This window comes from Pelophylax lessonae (genome assembly GCF_965119305.1).
Source record: "Pelophylax lessonae genome assembly, chromosome: 2".
NCBI lineage: Eukaryota > Metazoa > Chordata > Amphibia > Anura > Ranidae > Pelophylax > Pelophylax lessonae.
The window spans coordinates 702,105,663-702,127,848 of record NC_138769.1 but is presented as its reverse complement, the minus strand read 5'-3'; the positions used below and the strand labels follow the sequence as shown (position 1 = coordinate 702,127,848).

General features: G+C 44.0%; 1 protein-coding gene across 2 annotated transcripts in view; it reads right to left on the bottom strand.

Moving 5' to 3' along the window:
* The window catches only part of UVRAG (UV radiation resistance associated), a 205,103-nt gene that overhangs the window by 74,466 nt on the left and 108,451 nt on the right, over positions 1–22,186 (bottom strand). Inside the window, exons 9-12 of one of the 2 annotated variants that reach the window (XM_082245635.1) lie at positions 17,389–17,473; positions 17,220–17,307; positions 14,941–15,001; positions 7,430–7,595 (exon numbers count right to left, since the gene is read on the bottom strand). In XM_082245635.1, the coding sequence (XP_082101761.1) occupies positions 7,430–7,595; positions 14,941–15,001; positions 17,220–17,307; positions 17,389–17,473 (400 nt within the window). Of the gene's footprint in view, positions 1–7,429; positions 7,596–14,940; positions 15,015–17,219; positions 17,308–17,388; positions 17,474–22,186 lie in introns of both variants that reach the window. The other variant, XM_082245634.1, reaches the window with a different exon arrangement.

The following is a 22,186-nucleotide window of genomic DNA, read 5'->3' as shown; positions in this document are numbered from 1 at the left end:
GGACAGGGGCGAGGAAACACCTCATCTCCGTGAATCACCAGGTAAGGTGAACGACAGGATTATGCCGCCAGTTCAGACATCCTGTGCGCAGAGGTGATAGCCACCAAAAAGGCCACCTTCTGGGACAGCGTAAGCAGGGGAATCTCTCGAAGATTTTCAAAGACAGGCTTCTGGAGAACCAAAAGCACCAAACTGAGATCCCAAGGCGACAACGGAGCCCGCACTGGAGGAACCAAATGTCGGCGGACACCCTGAAGAAAGGTACGCACCATGTAGTGTGTGAGCAAATGTCATTGGAAGAAGACTACAAAAGCAGACACCTGGCCCTTGATGGTACTCAAGGCCAATTTCTGTTCAACCCCCTGTTGAAGAAAGGTCAAGATCCGAGCCACCAAAAAGAGACCAAGAGACACACCACACAATGTATGTCATCCACGTACGATGGTAGATCTTCTCCTAGAAGTAGATTTCCTAGCTTTCAACAGCGTAGGAATCACCAACTCCGATAAACCCCTCTCCTTCAACACCTGGCATTCAACAGCCAAGCTGCTAAAGCCAGCGACTGTAAAGCAGGATGGAAGATCGGTCCTTTGGACAGCAGATCCTCCCTGAGAGGAAGCTTCCAAGGAACGTCGGCGACCACCTGCACCAGATTGGCGTACCAAGCCCGGCGAGGACAGTCCAGAGCCACTAAGATGACCGGAATACCTTCTGCCTCGAGCCTGCGCAGAAGTCTTGGCAGAAGCTTGAGAGGAGGGAAGCTGTAAATCAGACGATACTGACCCCACGGGGCCACCAGCGCGTCTGATTAGTGCCCTGATTATCAGCGTACATAATGTGCTGACAGGCTTGCCGGTTAAGGACTCCCCTTTCCTCCCATAGACACAGAGCATGGGAGGAAAGAACTGCCAATAACCGACAAGTCTGTTTTGTTTATAAGTGATCAGCTGTAAATGGACATATCTGATCACATGGTAAAGGGCTGCTGAAATGGCCCTTTACCGCAATCTGTGATCAGCTATGTCCAAAGGACACAGATGTCGCAAGGCGCGCGGGAGGCAGGGTTCTGGGAGGACGTCCATGGACACCCTTACAGAACTGGAGGACTTCACTGTAGCCGTCTTTTTGGCTAGAGCATGTTAAAACAAAGTCCACACAACTGCATTCATTGATGGCTCTGTCCCGAGTTATTGTAGGCACTAAGCAGTCACTGGTAGCAGGACCCCTTAATCATCCATTTAGCACAAGGTCAGCAACCTGGTGTCCAATGTTCTTAAACTCTTTATTGCACATCCATCAGAAGTAAGATCCAATACACAAACTGCTGAAGCATTTCAGTCCTTAAGGGCTTTAGTCATAGCACGCCTAGGTGCCATTGGAGGGAGCACCATCCTGTTCTTTTGGGATGCACAATTGCAGCGTGAACTCTCTCCTCCCACTTCTGATGAGCTCAGCGGCTACAGGGTGTCACTGGGACAGAAAATTATGGGAAATCTTTCCAATGGGGGATGCACAAAAACACTTCTGCAACATGTATAAGGTTTAGGAGCTCTATCAGTTTGGTTTCTGTGCTTCCAGTGACTTGCACTTCCCCAACTTTTGTCCCGTGTTGTTGCGCAGGAAGTGGGACGAAAGCGGTCAGGTTTTTACTTCTGCCATCTGTGTTCATGATGGAAAGATTTCACCCTACTGGGTATAAAGACAACATAAAACTCCAAACAGAGGTTCTAACTCTTTCCAACTAGATTAAAAAAAAAACAAAACAAGAAAAACAAAGGCTTGGCTGGAGTTGGGCTTTAGTTTTTATTGGCAATTGTAACTATGTACTAATGCTACTTAACATCTGGAACTCACATGTTATCCTACTAATTACATTTCTGATGTGTACTGAAAGGAATTACTCAAGCTTCTTCTAGGGCTTACATATATACGGGGCAACTAATGACTGACATTCCATAAATTGCCGCATTAACACTAGTCCTGCAAAGTTCCCACAATCCGGTCAGGTTTAACAACTGCATGAGGTGATTCAAGAATTTTCTGCACAAAAGCCGGGGCCCTATAAAATCCAAACGTTTTCAGATTTCCAGCTGCTTGCCTCCTTATTTGACAAAGTGTTGGTCTATAAAAACATTGCTGAAATCTCAACATATTAAAGCGATTATCAAATCATTGAAAAGTGAAGCAATTTTCATAACTTGGCAGACTCCGCTTCTCTTTCTGTAATTTTTCTTTTTTTTGAAGGGTTCAGAACTTGCAATGACGCAATAACAAATGGAAGTATGTTTACAAGCAGATGGACTTAAGTGGTTGGGAAGTTTCCAACATTGGTAAAGTTATGAAGTCTGTCAATAAAAGATCACTAAAAAAGTGCATGGATTTGTTAAGAGAACAGTTTAAAGGAAACCTGTGCCACTAAACACTATGGGCTCCGTATCGCATACAGCTCAGATTTTAGGAAATTTGTTCCAAGAAGGAAAAGAAAAAGTAGGTGGTTATGGCTGAGCGGCTTCTGTAAGCTGCCTATCTCTGGCTTAAAGAGGAAGTAAACACTCCTCTGCAACTTGTACCTATAGGTAAGCCTATGATAAGGCTTACCTATAGGTATTGTAAATATCTCCTAAACATGTACCATTTAGGAGATATTTACCTTACATGCAGCCAGTGACGTCACTGGCGCATGCGCTCTGAAGGAACGACCGTTGGTGCCGTTCCTTCACAGCCCGTGCCGTGTCCGTCGGCTCCCGCGCGCGGGAGTGACGTCACCGCGGCTCCGGCCAATCAGATGGCCGGATGCCGCGATCCCGGAAGACGGCGACTGAAAAAAAAATTTTTTTGGGGGGTTACAACCTCTTTAATACTTTGATTCACTCCCCTGGAACAAATATGCATAAAGTTAAGTGAGAACGTTTGATCTGCACACTTGATGTAGGTCGATGACTCAATCAAAAGGAACAGAGGTAGCTACAGTATCTCTTTCAGGGGAAGGTTGGTAGGACATATTTTTCTCATGACAGGTTTCTTTCTGTCTGGCTATAAAATTATACATATACTACCAATACCTAAAATGCAGAATCCTTATGGATCCTAGTATCGTTATTATTTCTTCGGCAACTCGCTGTAAGGAAGTCCTTGGCTCCTAGGCATATGTTACACATGGGTCCTCAACATCTACCACAAATACAACCATTATTCTGTCCAGCATGGGAGCCTCTGCTAGTCACTGAGGTTCCTAAAGGTCTTTTCAACTTTTTACGGACTTATGCTGGTCCTGTTAGCTGTTGAGAGAAATCTTAAAGGATAGGCTCACCTTTAGAAGAATGTTACGCCCATATTTAACACCTTTCCGTCCGCCATTCTGCTATAGGCTGGACGGGAATTGTTAAATATGGGTGTACAAGCTCCTAAAGGTGAACCGAACTGTTATGATTTCTCTCAACTACTAACAAGACCAGCATAGATCAGTAAAAAATAAAAAGACTGTTAGGAACCCCTGGGGACTTTACTGGTCTGACTGGACATCATAGGACGTCCTTCATAACGGCAATGGACACACGGCATCACTCAACTCAGTAAAGAGCCTATAACGTAGGTCCTTTACCATGTGATCAGCTGTGTCCAATCACAGCTGATCAGTGTAAATAGGAAATGCCGGTTATCGGCATTCCTCTCCTCATACTGACAATGCGTGAGGAAAGGAGAGCCGATAAGTGGCTTTCCTCACAGGGGAGATCTTCTATATCAGTAATGAAAGAAAGAGGGAAGGTATTTGGCGCTGCCAAGGTAAAAAAGTGATCTGAATAGATCTGCACAATGTGTGATGGAATATATATGTATGAAAGGAAAAGGGTATGGTATTTGGTGCTACCTAAGTAAACAATAGTCTGAATAAATATGCACAATATGTGATAGAATATCAAAAATACAAATATAGTACACAGCAATATATACAAAAAATTTAATAAAAAGCAATTTAAAGGATATCTTAATTATACATTAGAATAATGTGCAAATAAACAATGGGTAATCCCAAATAAAGTGGCAAGTGCTCTCGTGCAATATGTGTTTTGATATCACAAAGTTGACGTGGTATACCAACTAAAGTGCAATGTTCTCACTGGCATTGCTGATCACTGGTGCAATGCTTTAGAGGCTGCAATGTAAAAAAAAAATAATAATAAATGCACATTTATTTTACCTGCAAAAGGATGTGTATTTATTATAATTTTTTACAAAAGGTGAACTTGGCTTTTAATGTCGAAACGAAGAGGAGGCATTTCATGGACTTCCTGATTATGTGATCATGGTGTGATCAGTAGCCCATCTTTAGGGTCCCAATAGTTGCTCTGTGTCTGTAAACTCTCAGCGACAGCAAATTCATGTGATAGAAGAGGTCCTTCCTATTCCTGTCTGGTGTTAGCAGTGGGCGGTCTTTACATATTACCATTTGAATACCCAAGGTAATGTGATGATGCACCCCAAGGAGAGGGACAATAGTGCAGATGCATCTTCTGGTCCTTTGTGCTGCATTTACAGACCATTACTTTAAATGAGCTTCCTTAATGTAATGTGCATTATTGCACTAAACTGGACTGCACTTTTCACTTCAGTGAGTGCAGATCCTTTTCTTTACAAGAGAGGAATGAGAGTACCACCAAGCAAGTCCCGTTGACACTGAAAGGTTTACATATTCGGCATAGTATGGCAGCCCAGACAAAGTCTCTGCGTGTCATTCTCAGTAAGATCTGTAAGCCACCTTAAAAGCATTTTCCCAGCTTCTAAACTTCTGTAGGGATGAGTAAGCACCTCCAAAGGGCTAATAGGGATGCCCACCTTCACACAGCAAAGGAACTGCAGGATAGATGCCTATAACTTTTTGGGATTTCCCTGCAGCTTCCACAAATGTTTCTATGGAGATGGTAGAGCCCTATTTATAGGAGAGAGTAACTTAGGAAGTTACAGGCATGGTCTGTCTTAGTATAAACAGTACATAAAGTAAATATCTTTTATAGTCATTGTAAAGGGTGAAGGTTTTTACCTTCATGCACTAAGGTAAAAAAAAAAAAAGACTTCTGTTCCAGAGGATGCCCCCATTTGCTGAGCCCAATTTTGATCCAGTGATGTGCACAAGAGCAGCAGCTCTCTCCCTCACTGGTTTGATTGATAACCAAATATTGTAATGTGGGGCAGGGCCGAGCCACATAGTCTATGTCAATAGCTGCAGACACGGCGGCTTGGGAACAAGCCTGCACGAGTGCCCCTATAGAAAGTGGCTTTCTATGGGGGAACTTGCTGAAGAGGTGGAGCCAAGAGCGCCTGCGGGGGCCCCAAGAAGGGTGGAGCCAAGAGCGCCTGCGGGGGACCCAAGAAGGGTGGAGCCAAGAGCGCCTGCGGGGGACCCAAGAAGAGAAGGATCGAAAGAAAAAAAAAAATCAAAGGTTTAATATCACTTTAAAGCGGAGTTCCACCCAAAAGTGGAATAAAAGTTTAAATAGTCCTAACCCCCTGACATGCCACGTTTGGCATGTCATTTTTTTTTTTGGGGGGGGGGGGAGCGGGTACCTAGTTTTGACATGCACCCGCTCCCACTTCCGCTCGGAGCGCCGCGGCGCCCCGAGCGGAAGTTCTCCTCTCTCCCTCCCTGCAATCTTCTGGGACATGTCAGAGGTCCCAGAAGATTGCCGGCCAATCACGACGCATAGCGCAACTCGCGCATGCGCAGTGCGTACCCGGCTGTGAGGCCGCAAACTGTCACAGCCGGGTGCCCACATCAGTGATGCCGGCACCACGGAGCAGAGAGGGAGAAGATGGCGCATCGCTGGACCGTGGGACAGGTGAGTGGACGGTTAGGCTGGAACTCCGCTTTAAGGACAACTGTACTTTTACACCTCTTTTTACCCCCCATCCTGAACTAAACTATGCAAATAACCCCCATGGAGAAGGTCCCCCTCATGAATGCCCTAGACAAGTTTTTAAGGCTACCACCTACATAAGAAGCTGGGATGGGGTACAGTAGGGGGGTGTCAGTGTTGGTTAGTTCAGCACAGGATGGGGGTTAAAAGGACTTCAAAAGTTTGTGAATTTTTGCAGGCTGTAATTAACCAGTTAAGGACTGGCCTATAGCAGATTTACTGCTACAGGGCGGCCCTCCTCGAGGGACATGCGGGCCACTTCTGCTTTGATTACTTACAGCAAAAGCCAATCTGCGGGTGCCTGGCACTGGATGTCCTCTGTCACCCACCGATCATGAGGCAGAGACACAGAACGGAGCTCTGCCTATGTAAACAAAAGGGGGGGGGGGGAATAGGATGGATTTTGTGTCGCTGCAAAGCAGGAAATAAAATCCATCACTTCCCTGAATAAAAGCACCTCACAAAGTACAAAAAAACACTGGCTAGGCACACAGTTAACCCTTTGATTGCCCTAGAACTTTAACTTCCCAGTCAGTCATTAGTACAGCGACAGTACTGTCCAACGTAATATCACAGTCCTGCTATAAGTTGCTGATCGCTGCCATTACTAGTAAAAAAAAAAAAAAAATTTCAGTATATATCCCATAGTTTGTAGACACTATAACTTTTGCAAAAACCAATCAATATACGCTTATTGGGATTCGTTTTACCAAAACTATGTAGCAGAATACAGATTGACCTACATTTATGAAGAAATTCGATTTTTTTCAATTGTTTCATTGGATATATATTATAGCAGAAAGTAAAAAATATTGTGATCAAATACCACCAAAAGAAATGTCTATTTGTGGGGGAAAAAAATTACATAAATTGTTATTTGTGTACAGCGTTGCATGACAGCCCAAATTTCAAAGTAACGCAGTGCCGTATCGCAAAAAATGGCCTGGTCATGAAGGGGGGGGGGGCAAGTGGTTAAAGTGTCCAGGTATTACCCCACATTTGCCAAACCTTCTTCCCTCAACATTTTTTTTTTTTTTTATTTCTCCCTGTGACATCACCAGGTTGATAAAGGTCTTGCAAAAGCAGCTGCTGGGAGATCAGTTCCAAAGGATGTAAACAAGCCCCTCAGAACTACATCTCCCAAGAGCTCTTTTCCTACACTCTGTGTGCTCACAGGCACTTGGAAGGCCAGAAAGCAAAACTGTTTTTCTAGAAAAAATAATTCATATATTAATAGGTGTAGGACAGAGGGGCAGGGGAGAAGCAGAGGATTCTAGCAGGCAGGGCTGATAACGCTGGTTAGCTAAGGCACTGTACTGTCAGCTCTAGAAGTTAGGAGCGCACTGAATTTCTGGAAGATCAATAGGTATGAGCAGGGAATAAATACAGAGGTATGCACATATCATTCAGAAATGTATAGTATATATTTTAATTTTGCCCTAACACACTAGGATTTTTGATCAACAAAAGTGAATTTCAATTTGACTAAGTTTAAATAATATGAGGTCTCTACTTACTCTCTCTCCTTCTCAGTGAGCTTATCATTGATATTGTCTTTGATTGCAGACCTTGAGCCCTTGTGTAGGATGGGATACCTCAGTGGTACTTGCAAGAAGAAGGAGATCATAGAAACGAGGTGAGCTGTGTAGCCTAATGCAACAGCCACACTTCCATCATCCTTTGCTGCAATCAAATAAACCAAAGATTACAAATCCTTGATGACAAACGTTAAGTATCTAAATCCAAGAATAAACTGCAGGCTAGGTTCTCAGATGTGATAAATGGCATTCGTTCTCTTTCCCAGGATTTTTTTCCCCTTATTTTCTCTTGGTGATCCTGGCAAACACACGTGACAACGTTAATTCACTTTACTGTATCTGTGGACAGGCAGCATTGCAACCCAAGGATAGGAAGTGATTTAGGGCTACACAACATCTCCCCCTCACTGTATCTCTGTAACATTAGTGGAGATGTCCTGTAGTCCACAGTGAGAGCCGCTGTTCCGTGAGAATAACCTACCCGTGAGAAATGCCTACCCTCGTCACTTCCGGTGCACCTACGTCTGCAGAGGGTATGAAATGTTCACGGTAGTGTGTTATACACCGCATCACCACATTAAAATATCTCCGCTGCAATAGGAGTCATCTCCGCTCCTATCCCCGTCACTTCCCTCATCTTGGCTACTAAATGTAAAAGCGGATCACAGAGCCGAGATCTCCGTCATTTACATTTCATACACCCGCCGCCGATTTTACATTTACTAGCCGAGATCAGGGAAGTGACAGGAATAGGAGTGGAGATGATTCATGTTGCAGCCCAGCTGTTTTAGTGTACCCGCCGCAAATGTAACGTTACACACACTACCGTGATAAATCCATACCATCCGAGCATGCGCACTTGTCAGTTCCTCTGCTGTCCAATGACGTATCCGGGGCTTTGAGCATGCGCACTGCTACACTGCTCAGCTGTTCCTGACAGGAAGTGACAAGGGTAGGTTATTCTCACGGAACACCGGGAACAATGCCAACTGATGTCTATGCAGAATAAGAAGTTATCAGCTCACAAAAGTTTGACAGGATCAATCTGTGTAACTTGCACTTTTTAAACAGCTATAACAAAATGGTTTCAAATGTTCATTTAACAGACAAAAATAATAAGAATAAGAAAATTCAATTGACATAAACAAATAAGAAAAGCGCATGGTTTGGGTTAGAAGTTAAGTTTCAGTTTAAGCTTTGTTGGATTGTTTTAGCTCTAAGGCCCTGTTCGCATTTTTCAGCACGTAAAACGCTCATCTCTGAAGTCTCAAAAAAAACCAACAAGCAAAATTCCATTAATTTCAATGGCCCCTGTTCACATATGAGTATTGAGTCCCCTAAAGCAAGAACGCCTGAAGCTCAAAAAAGTACATGAGCTTCTTTTTTTGGCAGATTAGAGGCGTTTTTGTTAGATGTCAATAGCTGCCTCCAAACACCTCCAAAAAATGCCTGAAAAACCGTCTGTAAACAATACGCTCAGGTGTGAATGAAGCTTAAAATCTGCCACAGATCTGATCTTATCACACCTGGAATGTGTAAGGGGAGTGAACTCACTGAGGGCCGGTTCACACTAGATGCAAAATTCGCTGCAAATTTGCACCGCATCAAAATCGCAACCTATTCATGCATTGTGATTGCGGAGTGTATGTTAGGTTAATGAAACCCCGCAATCCGTTTGCATAATAAAGCGCAATTTGCAGAATCTCGGATCATATGGATGTTGACACCCATGTGATCCAATTCTGATGCAGACAAAAAGAGGTTCCTGCATGAGTTTGGTCCGAATGTGATGCAAATTTGCATCGTACAGACATAAAATGTGATCTGCACAGCAATGCGGTGCAAATCACATGCGATGTCACTTCCTGTAGAAGTGGTAGCTGCAAATACAGTGAAGGAGTTTAAGCATGCATGGGATAGGCATAAGGCTATCCTTCATACAAGATAGGGCCAGGGACTATTCATAGGATTCAGATATATTGGGCAGACTAGATGGGCCAAATGGTTCTTATCTGCCGACACATTCTATGTTTCTATGATGTCTGGCATTGCACTAGTGTGAACTGGCCATAAATAAGAAGAAGTACCATCATTTATACCATCATTGTTTCACTGTTGTGTGTCATTACAATAATATTCCATTAATTATTGTCAGGGGTTCCCTGAGGCCAGAGTGTTCACAGTGTTGGGAAAGGTTGTCCTAGAGGCTGATGATGGGTATCTATGGAGGTCAGTGATGCTTGTCATCTCAGGAGGAGATTTTCTAACTCATTTTTTCCATATGCAATTGGCAGAACTCTGGGACTGCACAGCATGCTAGCATCTACAAATCTGTATCGAAACGAATCTCAAGTAAAAATGGCATGAAAAAAATAAATAAATTACAAGTGCTTTCTTTTAACCACTTGCCGACTGCCGCACGACTATTTACGTCGGCAGTCAGCCCCTCACAGGCAGAGCGACATAGGGCTACGTCGCTAGCCTGTAAGGGTTTTGGGAGCGAGCGCGCGCCGCCGAAGGAGCGCTCCCGCTCGGTCACGGACCCCCCCGCGCATGTGCCCGGCGGACCCGATGTCCGCCGGGCACTCGCGATCGTCCGTGACAGAGGGAGAAAGGCAGGCGACTAATGTAAACAAAGCCGCCTGTCAGTTCTCCCTGTGTAAGAATGATGATCAAACTGTTCTATGTAGGACCGTTGATCACTGTTCTTATACATCAAGCCACAGCCAATCACAGTTAGAAACACACCCCTAGGACACACATAACCCCTCCCTCTCCAATACAGTTAACTCCTTCACTGTCAGTGTCATTTTTACAGTAACAGTGCATATGTATAGCACTGATTACTGTAGTAATGTCACTGGTGACCCCAAAAGTGTCAAAAATGTCAGTCAAGGGTCCGATCTGTCCGCCGCAATGTTGCAGATCGCCACCATTACGCGTTAAAAAAAAAACAACAAAAATGACAAAAAGCTTTCCCTTTGTTAGTAAACGCAATAACTTTTGCGCAAACCAATAAAAATACGCTTTTTGCGATTTTTTTTTACCAAACATATGGTAAAAAAAATTGGCCTAAAATGTTAAAAAAAATTTGATTTTTACATTTTTTTGGGGAATTTCATATAAAAAAAAAATTGAAAAATATTGTTATTTTTGCAAAATTGACGCTCTTTTTTTGTTTATAGCGCATGATCAAAAAATTGCACAGGTGATCAAATACCACCAAAAGAAAGCTCTGTCTGTGGGAAAAAAAGGACGCCAAATTCGTTTAGGTCCAGCGTCGCACGACCGCGCAATTGTCCGTTAAAGTCACGCAGTGCCGAATCGCAAAATAGGCCCTGGTCAGGAAGGGGGTAAAATCTTCCGGGGCTTAAGTGCTTAAAGAATAATATGTAAATCCAACATTTCATATTACTATTTAGCTGCTAGGATTGCTTTTACAAGCCAACAGATCATCCGTTCTAAAAAACGGTACCGGCATCACCCCGGTATAACCACTTGAAGTTCCGCGACATACCGGTAGGTCGCTGGTCGTCAAGTACCATTCAACTCCAGTTTGCAAATGTTAAACACAGAGCCTAACTGGAGTGCTGATTGCCACTTTTAACAAGCTGCTGGCATGCTCAAGGACTTCTTAAAGCTTGTTGAAAACCTGCTGAAGCCTGCTAGCAGCTTGTTGGAGCTGAATGGTATTTTAAAAGCTTTAATAAAGCTTGCTGTTCACACTGCTCTAATACAAGCTGAACCCTGGGTGATACAAGCGTTCGGATGGGCGCAGGGAGCTTTTCCCAACAATGGTCTTTATTTTTTTTTAATCCAAAATGTATGGCAGAAAAAAAAAAACGTTAAATAGCGCGGCTGGAAAAAGTCCCCTGTGCTGATCCTTCTTGTTGCTAGACTTGCTCTGGGCATGCAGACATCAATGACCTCTGCTCATGAACGGGTTACATACAAACTTGTGGGATCATAGCCTGCAGAAAACCAAATTTGGAAGCATACAAATCAAAAAGTCAAACATATTCTAGGCTCCATTTCACTAGTTACACTCTGCTCTGCAGGACACTCAGCCACTTAGTATAGAAACAGCCAAGTAATCTCCTTCTAGCGATAATAATGAAGCTAAGCAAGCTGTTCTGGAACACACCGTACAGTAATACATAATGCAATGGTAGACTCCAATATGATGGCAGGAACATGGATTCTATTCGTCAAATCAGTAAACTGTAGCCTGCAACCAGAAGCTGTCCATTGTACAGAGGGTGATAAATGGTGATTATAAGCAAGGCATTTTCAACTGGTGTTTTTTAGGCAACACAGGGCTCTCAATCTTTGTAACCCTCATCCTGTTTAAATTACATCTATAGTCTCCTGTTCATTTGTAATCTGTCAGCCATCTCTCCAGGCAAACAGATTGTTTAAAATTTAAAGCTACACTTCTTTCTATATTTTTGTATCTTAATAGTTCAGAAAATGTTATGGCCCCTTTCTCAGGGATATAATGCTACAAGTAGAATTTGCAATTATTTATATAATGTTAATAACCAAAAGTAATATAATCTTTTTCTGCAATTAAAGCTGAATTTTGAACAGATTTGTATTAAAAAAAAAAAAAAAAAAAAAAAAAAAAAAAAATTGTGTGTCCACTTCTCTCCAAATCAAACCAAGTGAGGATCTAACCACTCGCCTACCCGCCACAGTATATAAACTGCAGCGGGGTGGCACGTGCAGGCACAATCACCCCCTTCCCCCTGTGACTGGGGCCCCCCAAGACCAGCCCGGGGGTCTTGTGATCGTTATGCCATAACATGAATACAATGTCAAAGCTGCTTTGAAAGAAAATCATTCATAACACCTCTGCTTCCTATACTAGTGAGCAGTGATTGGCCAACAGCTATCACATGCTAGCTGTGGCCAATCACAGAATACTAGTAATCACAGCTTTCACGAATGAAACGCATTCATGACAGTTCAAAGCATTGTTGGTAAAATGATCCTTCCTAGGTTACTATGGTGACATTAAACTCGGATAAAAAAAATAAAATAAAAAATGTACAGTATCTCACAAAAGTGAGTACACCCCTCACATTTTTGTAAATGTTTTATTATATCTTTTCATGTGACAACACTGAAGAAATGACACTTTGGTATGATGTAAAGTAGTGAATGTACAGCTTGTATAACAGTGTAAATTTGCTGTCCCCTTAAAATAACTCACTACACAGCCATTAATGTCTAAACCGCTGGCAACAAAAGTGAGTACACCGCTAAGTGAAAATGTCCAAATTGGGCCAATTAGGTCAATATTTTGTGTGGCCACCATTATTTTCCAGCGCTGCCTTAACCCTCTTGTGCATGGAGTTCACCAGAGCTTCACAGGTTGCCACTGGAGTCCTCTTCCACTCCTCCATGATGACATCACAGAGCTGGTGGATGTTAGAGACCTTGCGTTCCTCCACCTTCAGTTTGAGGATGCCCCACAGATTCGCAATAGGGTTTAGGTCTGGAGACATGCTTGGCCAGTCCATCACCTTAACCCTCAGCTTCTTTAGCAAGACAGTGGTCTTCTTGGAGGTCGTTATGTTGTATTACTGCCCTGCGGTCCAATCTCCAAAGGGAGGGGATCATGCTCTGCTTCAGTATGTCTTAGTACATGTGAACTCTGGTGAACTCCATGCCCAAGAGTGTTAAGGCAGTATTGGAAAATAATGGTGGCCACACAAAATATTGACCTAATGGGTCCAATTTGGACATTTTCACTTAGGGGTGTACTCACGTTTGTTGCCAGCAGTTTAGACATTAATGGCTGTGTGCTGAGTTATTTTGAGGGGACAACAAAATTTACACTGTTATACAAGCTGTACACTCACTACTTTACATTGAAGCAAAGTGTCATTTCTTCAGTTTTGTCACATGAAAAGATATAATATTTAAAAAAAAAAAAAAATTAGGGGTGTACTCACTTTTGTGAGCCATTATAATTTATATATATATATATATATTATATACATACATACATACATACATACACGTACATACATACACACCCATACACATATATATATATATATATTTGAATACAAAAATTATTTTTTACATACTGTCACCAACCAGTATCTCTAATCACCCCCACACCAGTCATATGATGCTGTACTGCGCTGGTGACCATATGTGAACAAAACTAATTTTATTAATTTGTTCATTTTCCAAACAATTGTGACAAAAATTACAAAAGCCTATTTGGGAGGTATAAATGAGATAGGCCATCAATACATCATGATTGATCAGTTTTCCTACAAACCAATAAATATACACTTTTTGGGATATTTGGGACATGTAGCAGAATACACTATGGCCTAAATTTAGGAAGAAATTAGATTTTTGATCAGATAGGTCAGGGGTCTTCAAACTATGGCCCTCCAGTTGTTCATGAACTACAATTCCCATCATGCTTAGTCATGTCTGTTAATGTCAGAGTTTTACAATGCCTCATGGGATGTGTAGTTCCGCAACAGCTGGAGGGCCGTAGTTTGAGGATCCCTGCGATAGGTTATAGAACAGAAAATATTGCTTTTTTTCCCCTCCATTTATAGAATAAAAAACCCAGTGGTGATGAAATACCACCAAAAGAAAGCTATACTTGTGTGAAAAAAAATATATAAAATTTAATTTGTGTAAGTGTTGCATGACCGTGCAATTGCCAGTTAACATAGCGCAGTGCTAAATAGCAAAAAATGGCCTGGTCATGAAGAGGGTAAAATCATCTGCAGCTTAAGTGGTTAATGCTCATTTAGTCTATGGGCACATAATGCAGAGTAATACCTACTTGCTCTAGCAGGCCATATTCCTGGTGGTTCCAGAATGGATGACCAATCCCATAAAAAAAAAAAAAAAAAAAAACGCTAATCTTCACTGGTCAGTTGGCCAATCTGTTGCGGACCTCATCAAGTACAATACAACGCATGGTACATGGGAATTTCAAGGGCCCGCTCACAATCCAGGGCTAGAGCAGAGAAAAGCACAGCCGGTTGGAGGACTGATTTAGTTACATATTCCAATCTATAATAGATCCCCAGAATAAAGAAGTTTCAGACCATTACAATATACATGTTAGGAATGTGAGCCACCCAGGCTGCTAGGAAATGTAGTCCTGTGCCTGCTGCTGTGAGTGCTGGCTGGGAAGGAGTCCACCTACGCTCCAAACAATGACAGAGCAGAAGATTCTGGGAGCCACACATCAGAACAATGGGGATGGGCATGAGTAAGCTCCAGTGGGTGGAGTGAAACGTGTTGGGGTGTGGTCTGGCGGGGGTCGAGGCACTTGTCTACACACAGCAGGTCTTGTTTGGATGTGTGGCCCTGGGGATCTTCTGCTCTTAGCACCCATTCCTTTGAATCTGACACACTTTGTTTTAACATTTTTACAAAAAGCAGGGAAAGGAAGTAAAAGTTAAGGTGGTTTAGCAATAGGGGATAAAAAGAAAAGCACTTACCTTGAAAATCTTCAGAATTTGGTAGCTTCACACCACAGACAAAATAATCCTTTTGGTCATGCTGTGAAGACAGCAAAGAGTGAAAATATCAAAAATAAATTGTTTTAGCTATCAATATTTTACATTCCATTATGAGATTGCACTAGATTGTTAACAACCTTGGAATATATATATATATATATATATATATATATATATAGCACTATAAAGCTGCCCACAAATGTTATAAGATGATACAATGCTTCTACAATACCTTTCAGAATTACTGAAAACTAAATCTTACCAAAACTAAAAACTATCCATTCCATGTTTAGATCGACTCAGAGCACTTATGCCAGCTCTTGGACCCTGTTCCCATATCGCGTAGCAGGAACAAGTGTTCCCAATACACTGTTTTCTCAGAATGATTCTCGCACGATTCTGTGTGTTGCATAAAGCCAGCCCATTCCCTTGAATTGGCTACCATATGAGTATGTTGCCCAAAAAGAAGATCCTGTTTTTTGGGGGCGATTTTTAAAGGCGTAGCTTGCCACAATTGCTGTGCAATAATCGAGGCAGAATCGCAACAAGTCTGGGGTGGCTTTGAAGGAAAATGCCACCCAAAAGCGTGTGGCAGTTTTGCAGCGATTGGGAACCGCAGCCGGAATCGTGGCGATTCCATTAAGTGTGAAGGCAGCCCTAAGGAGGTAATACAGTTGCATCGTAATGTGTGTTTTATGCCAGCCTAACAAAAGTAACTGTGCTTTCTAGAGGCTAATCAAGCCTTAAGAAACCATAGCCTACACAAGTGCAAAATGGTAAAACCACTATCTAAACATTCAAACTGAAACAGAATAAATGTAGGTGTCATGCACACAGAGCTTAAAAAATGCCGCTTTTACAGGCATTGAACATTTTTTTTTTCTAGTCCGTAAAAAGCACCTTTCTGTAATGCCCCTCCAATTGGCAAGCAGCGAGAGGAGCAGCTCCTCACATTGGCGAGAGGAACGCTCCTCACATTGGCGAGAGGAACGCTCCTCACATTGGCGAGAGGAACGCTCCTCACATTGGCGAGCAGCGAGAGGAACGCTCCTCACATTGGCGAGGGGAACGCTCCTCACATTGGCGAGGGGAACGCTCCTCACATTGGCGAGGGGAACGCTCCTCACATTGGCGAGGGGAACGCTCCTCACATTGGCGAGGGGAACGCTCCTCACATTGGCGAGGGGAACGCTCCTCACATTGGCGAGGGGAACGCTCCTCACATTGGCGAGGGGAACGCTCCTCACATTGGCGAGAGGAACGCTCCTCACATTGGCGAGCAGCGAGAGGAACGCACCTCACATTGGCGAGCAGCTCCTCACATTGGCGAGCAGCGAGAGGAACGCACCTCACATTGGCGAGAGGAACGCTCCTCACATTGGCGAGGGGAACGCTCCTCACATTGGCGAGGGGAACGCTCCTCACATTGGCGAGGGGAACGCTCCTCACATTGGCGAGGGGAACGCTCCTCACATTGGCGAGGGGAACGCTCCTCACATTGGCGAGGGGAACGCTCCTCACATTGGCGAGGGGAACGCTCCTCACATTGGCGAGGGGAACGCTCCTCACATTGGCGAGGGGAACGCTCCTCACATTGGCGAGGGGAACGCTCCTCACATTGGCGAGGGGAACGCTCCTCACATTGGCGAGGGGAACGCTCCTCACATTGGCGAGGGGAACGCTCCTCACATTGGCGAGGGGAACGCTCCTCACATTGGCGAGGGGAACGCTCCTCACATTGGCGAGGGGAACGCTCCTCACATTGGCGAGGGGAACGCTCCTCACATTGGCGAGGGGAACGCTCCTCACATTGGCGAGGGGAACGCTCCTCACATTGGCGAGAGGAACGCTCCTCACATTGGCGAGCAGCGAGAGGAACGCTCCTGACATTGGCGAGCAGCGAGAGGAACGCTCCTGACATTGGCGAGCAGCGAGAGGAATGCTCCTGACATTGGCGAGCAGCGAGAGGAATGCTCCTGACATTGGCGAGCAGCGAGAGGAACACTCTTTATATTGGGCAGTGGAAATTACAGTGGTGGTCAGTTTGCGATCCTTTCAGGTAGCTAGAAAAGGATCACTGGTGTCATGCAGCTGGGTCTGCCAATTGGCACTGGACCCAGAACCATGCATGCACCATCAATTTGAAGGTCAATCAGCCACAGCTCAAGAAACCCCTAGCAACCTCTGGAGAAACCTTAAAGATCCACTGAATCCTAGAAGAGAAGGACTGGCTTAAGCACTGTTTTCCTGACACTCACCGCCTCAATTGGATAAATATAGGAGAGCTCAGACAGCAACTGCCGACAACGAATGGTGAGTTGAGCATTAGTCTTTAGGAAAGTTTCTCTGCAAAACAAAAACAAAATTTAATTGAATCGTAGACAGGGAAGACATGGGTGTGTTTAAACATGGTGGTGGCAGTGTTACCTCTTAGCAGTACATTCTTTTCTTAACTCGTTAAGAGACTCGCTCTTTTTCTGCAACTTCTCGCGTTGTACATTAAATTTATTACCTTAAATAAAAAGAAATCCATTCACAATCTTTAAAACAGAACTGTTAAAGGTGGAAACAATCATCTCTCAAATATGTCCTGCAAAATTATGAGGTAAAAAAGCTTTCAAATAAAAAGAACACACATCTCATGCAAAGGTGAATACAGTACCTCTAAAAGAAAAAAAAAAAAAAAAAAAAGTATTTAAACAGTAAGCAACTTAATTTACATGGAGACACTTGTGTTTTGAAGCCCTAGCTTGGTTTGATTATCATTTTCTTTTTTTCATTTAACCACTTAAGCCCCGGAAGATTTTACCCCCATTCCGACCAGGGGGTATTTTGCGATTCGGCACTGCGTGACTTTAACGGACAATTGCGCGGTCGTGCGACGCTGTACCTAAACTAATTTGACGTCCTTTTTTTTTCCCCACAGAGCTTTCTTTTGGTGGTATTTGATCATGCGCTATAAACAAAAAAAAAAAAAAAAAAAGAGCGAACATTTTGAAAAAATAACAATATTTTTCACATTTTTTTATATGAAATTCCCCCCCAAAAAAATTTAAAAAATCAAAATTTAACATTTTTGGCCAATTTGTTTTCTGCTACCTATGCTTGGTAAAAAGCACATTTTGATTGATTTGCGCCAAAGTTATTGCGTTTACTAAGGGAAAGATTTTTGTCATTTGTTTTTTTTTTTTTTTTTTAACGAGTAATGGCGGCGATCTGCGATTTTGTTTTGCGGGACTGCGACATTGCGGCGGACAGATCGGACCCTTGACTGACATTTTTGACACTTTTGGGGTTACCAGTGACCATACTACAGTAATCAGTGCTATACATATGCACTGTTACTGTAAAAATGACACTGGCAGGGAAGGGGTTAACTTTATTGGGGAAGGAGGGGTTAAGTATGTCCCTAGGGGCGTGTTTCTAACTGTGATTGGACATGGCTACTGGTGTAAGAACAGAGATCAACGGTCCTACATAGTAGAACCGTGTGATCTCCATTTTTACACAGGGGAGAATGACAGGCGGCTTTGTTTACATTAGCCACCTGCCTTTCTCCCTTCACGTCGTACGATCGCGAGTGACCGGCGGACATCGGGTCCGCCAGTCACACGCACTGACTTCTTAGGGAACGAGCCGGGCGGGCGCTCGCCCGCTATTGGCTCACAAGCCAGGGACAGGCTAGTGACGTACTGGTATGTCACTTTGCCTGACCGGGGCTGACCGCCGCAGTATATATACTTGCGGCTGTCGGCAACCGGTTAAAGAGCAAACTGTTGCTTGTACAGCTATAAACCTCAAAAGTCATATCTGAGGAAGCAATGATACAAAAAAAAAAAAGCAAAAAAGGATTTAAAGTCTCAGATGTTTTCTTTGAAAGCAAAAAAACACTTCAGTAAAGAGGGAAAAAAATATTTCAACACATGCCATTTGATTCAAATATCACAGAAAAATGCACTGAATTATCACGCATGTGGGAAATTTAAAAGCCATGGTTTAATAAAAACAATGCAAACACACACGAAACGGAACTGAATGTAATGAGTTTCAGCAAAGAAAATAAGGATACGCTGTGAAATGGTCGATACATTTAGCATGGTTTATTAACCACTAACTGGTGTCTAAATCTGCCTTCTGCTTTCCAGTTGTTGGAGAACTAATGGTGGCGCTATGTCCAACCAACTTAAGGACGATAAAGTAACGCCTTGCAGAGGTTGAGCCCAGGTGGACCCAAACTCAAAAAGTAAACATTTGCAGTGGTATAGGCAACATCTGGAAATGTTAAAGTGTTACTAAACCCAGGATCCTGCAGTCACTATATCTGATCTCCCACAGTACACAGAACATGGAAATGCAATTATTTTAGTAAATATAAACTGCTAAATACCTTTTCTCATCAGCAGTATATAGCAGTCTTGTGACTTCTATCAGAGTCTGGTTAAAGTAAGTTTGTAGGAGGAGTTTTCCTTCTACCTTGATTGTCCTATCCTATGAGGCTGCAGGACCCCTGACCCTCTGTCTGGACTGGTGGAAAAAACAACTCTAATAATAAACACCAAACTGAGCATGTGCAGATTGCTCCCAAGGCTCTATATTATCAGGAGATGGATGGGGGACTGTGGACGAAGGAGGGGGGGGGGGGGGGAAATCAGACGACGACAAGATCAAACAGCCCTTTTGAACAATGCAGGGGATTAACCCCCTTATGTTCTAACAGAAAAAGGCAAAGCCCTGCCTCAACTGGCCACCACCACACAGATTCAACACTGGGAAAAGCAAAGTAAAGCCCCGTACACACACGCAGATCGTCGTCATACAAATGTTCGTCTTTTCTCCCCGGGATGTCGGTGTCTGTTGAAAAGTGCAAAGACAGCACAAGGACAGCACAAGAATTTTGTCCGCAGACTTCAGCTGACTGCAGTAGTGATGTCATGTAATGGTTAACTTTCCCTGTGTTTTTTATTTTCTGAGCATGCCCAGTCTTGCAAATCTGCGGTCTGTCGGCTGATTTCTGTACTGACAGGCGAACAATCGTCCGTTCTGGTGTCTGCAGACAAAAATTTTCATGTTTGCAAGAAAGACTCTTTTCCGCGGATTGTGTGCAGACATCTGTCGGAGGCACCATACTAACACGCATACAATCGGCAGATCTTTCGTCCGCCGACGTTTGTATGACGACGATCTGCGTGTGTGTACGGGGCTTAAGGGCCGATACACACTGCATTACAGAGCGGCAGGAGCAATTCACTCCAGCAACTCTGCATTGCAGGCTGCACTAAGGGGCAGTTTGTTGCCCCAATAATTTTTTTTATTGTATTGTACAAGCTTTATTTGAAGTGTACAAAACGTACACTTCATTCACTACAATGGCGGGGGTGCTCTGTGCTGCATGACATTGCAGTGTGATTCAGACCGACGCGCTGCGATAAAATGCAGCACGTCTGCAGTTTAATGGTGCACTACAGTGTTCACAGGATACCTAGGAAACAATTGTTTCCCGTGTGTCCCTGCTGTGACAGACATTTTAGTATCTCTCACCGCATGTAGTGTGAATCGGCCATAAGTCAGTAATGAGGAGAAGATCAGCTGCAAGGAGACCACAGCCAATACTGGTGACTAGACTTCCTAACTGTTCTAATTCCTCTTCACTCTAAAACATGAAAAAATAAAAAACTTTGGCATTAATTATACTTTAATGAGGAGCTCCAGTCTCCCCAGACTGACTGCTGACTTTTAATATAACACTTACCTGTCCAGGGATTCAGCGATGTCGGCACCCAAGCCAACTCTTCAAATCGGCTTGGGGTGCAGGAGCTGGGCACCTTAGGTAAGAGCAACCAGCAGTGAAGCCTTGCGACTTCACAGCTGGCTACCTACTGCGCATGCACGAGTTGCGCTGCACTTTGTGAAGGGTCCCACAGTCTTCTGGGTCCTGTGTGTCCCGAAAGGCTGCAGAGGGGGAAGGAGGGGCCCTAACTACATTATAAATCGCCACAGAAGTGGGAGCGAGTACCTGTCATAACCAGGGTACCCACTCCCCCCCCCCCCCCCCAAAAAAGTGCCAAATGTGGCAGTGGAGGAGGGGAGGCTGCAAACAAGCAGAGCTTCCCCTTTTGGGTGGAGCTTCGCTTTAACTGAATCAACATGACTGTCTTGTCTGTAAGAAAATCAAATTGTCAGGTCCTAAGAAGAGAACAGCCATACTCACCTCCCCACTGGCACGTCTTGCCTCTCCCTCTGTTGGTTTCTTTAGCATTCACACTTCCTGGCGTGTTGGGCCCTGTGTCCCTAGTCGCACACTATGGCCCCTTTCCCCAAATCCTACGTCACTACAGGACGCAGCTGCAATGTAATGAGTTGGAGGGTGGAACCATGGTGCGCACAGGGGCTACATAGACTTTATTATTCCACAAGTGTTTTGCCGAATGTCAAATACATTGATAGAGCCTGCAGTGCTGGAACAAAGGGAAGTTTGAACAAGGGCTACTGGAGGGGTGAGTATAATGGTTTTCTCTTTTAGGGATTTGATTTCTTTAGTGACCCCACAGGGTTTCCTTAAAGTGGTTGTAAACCCTTACATATACCAAGTGAAGGGACTATCCTCAGCTGATACACATATGAGACCAATCCTCCTACATAAGTTGTACATGTTTATCTGCAGTTGTATCTGCTCTACATTTGTTCAAAGTCCAGAACTTAAAATATAGTCGGAGGCTCAGTTCACACATGCTGCTGGTGCGGCTCACAGCATGGGGTCTGGTGCGTCCCTAATCACGGATTCAGGTCCGAATTTTTGCCTGAATTTACACCTGAATCGGACCAGAAGACGCACAGGACCCTTTTCGATGCGGACCACGGCCGCCCCAGGGCTGTGTGATCCGGGTCAGATGAGTGTGCCTGGTCACATTCGCATGTGTGACCGAAGCCAGAGTTCAGAAAAAAAGGGGGCGGAAAGCTGAAATTACATACTGCAGAGCTCAGTGAGGAGAGGTCTGAGAGCTGATTGGAGGGAAGCGACACACCCCCCCTTCCGCAAATCATACAGGTAGAGTTGAGGCTGTCAATCAGCTGGAGCTTCCTCCCCTGTCACCATTTTTCTCTAAGGCCCCTTTCACACAGGCGGACCGTTCAGATCCGCCTGTCCGTTTTTTTGACGGATCTGAACGGTCCCCCCATGCATCCCTATGGGGCATCAGATGCCAGCTGAGACATGTCCGCTGACATC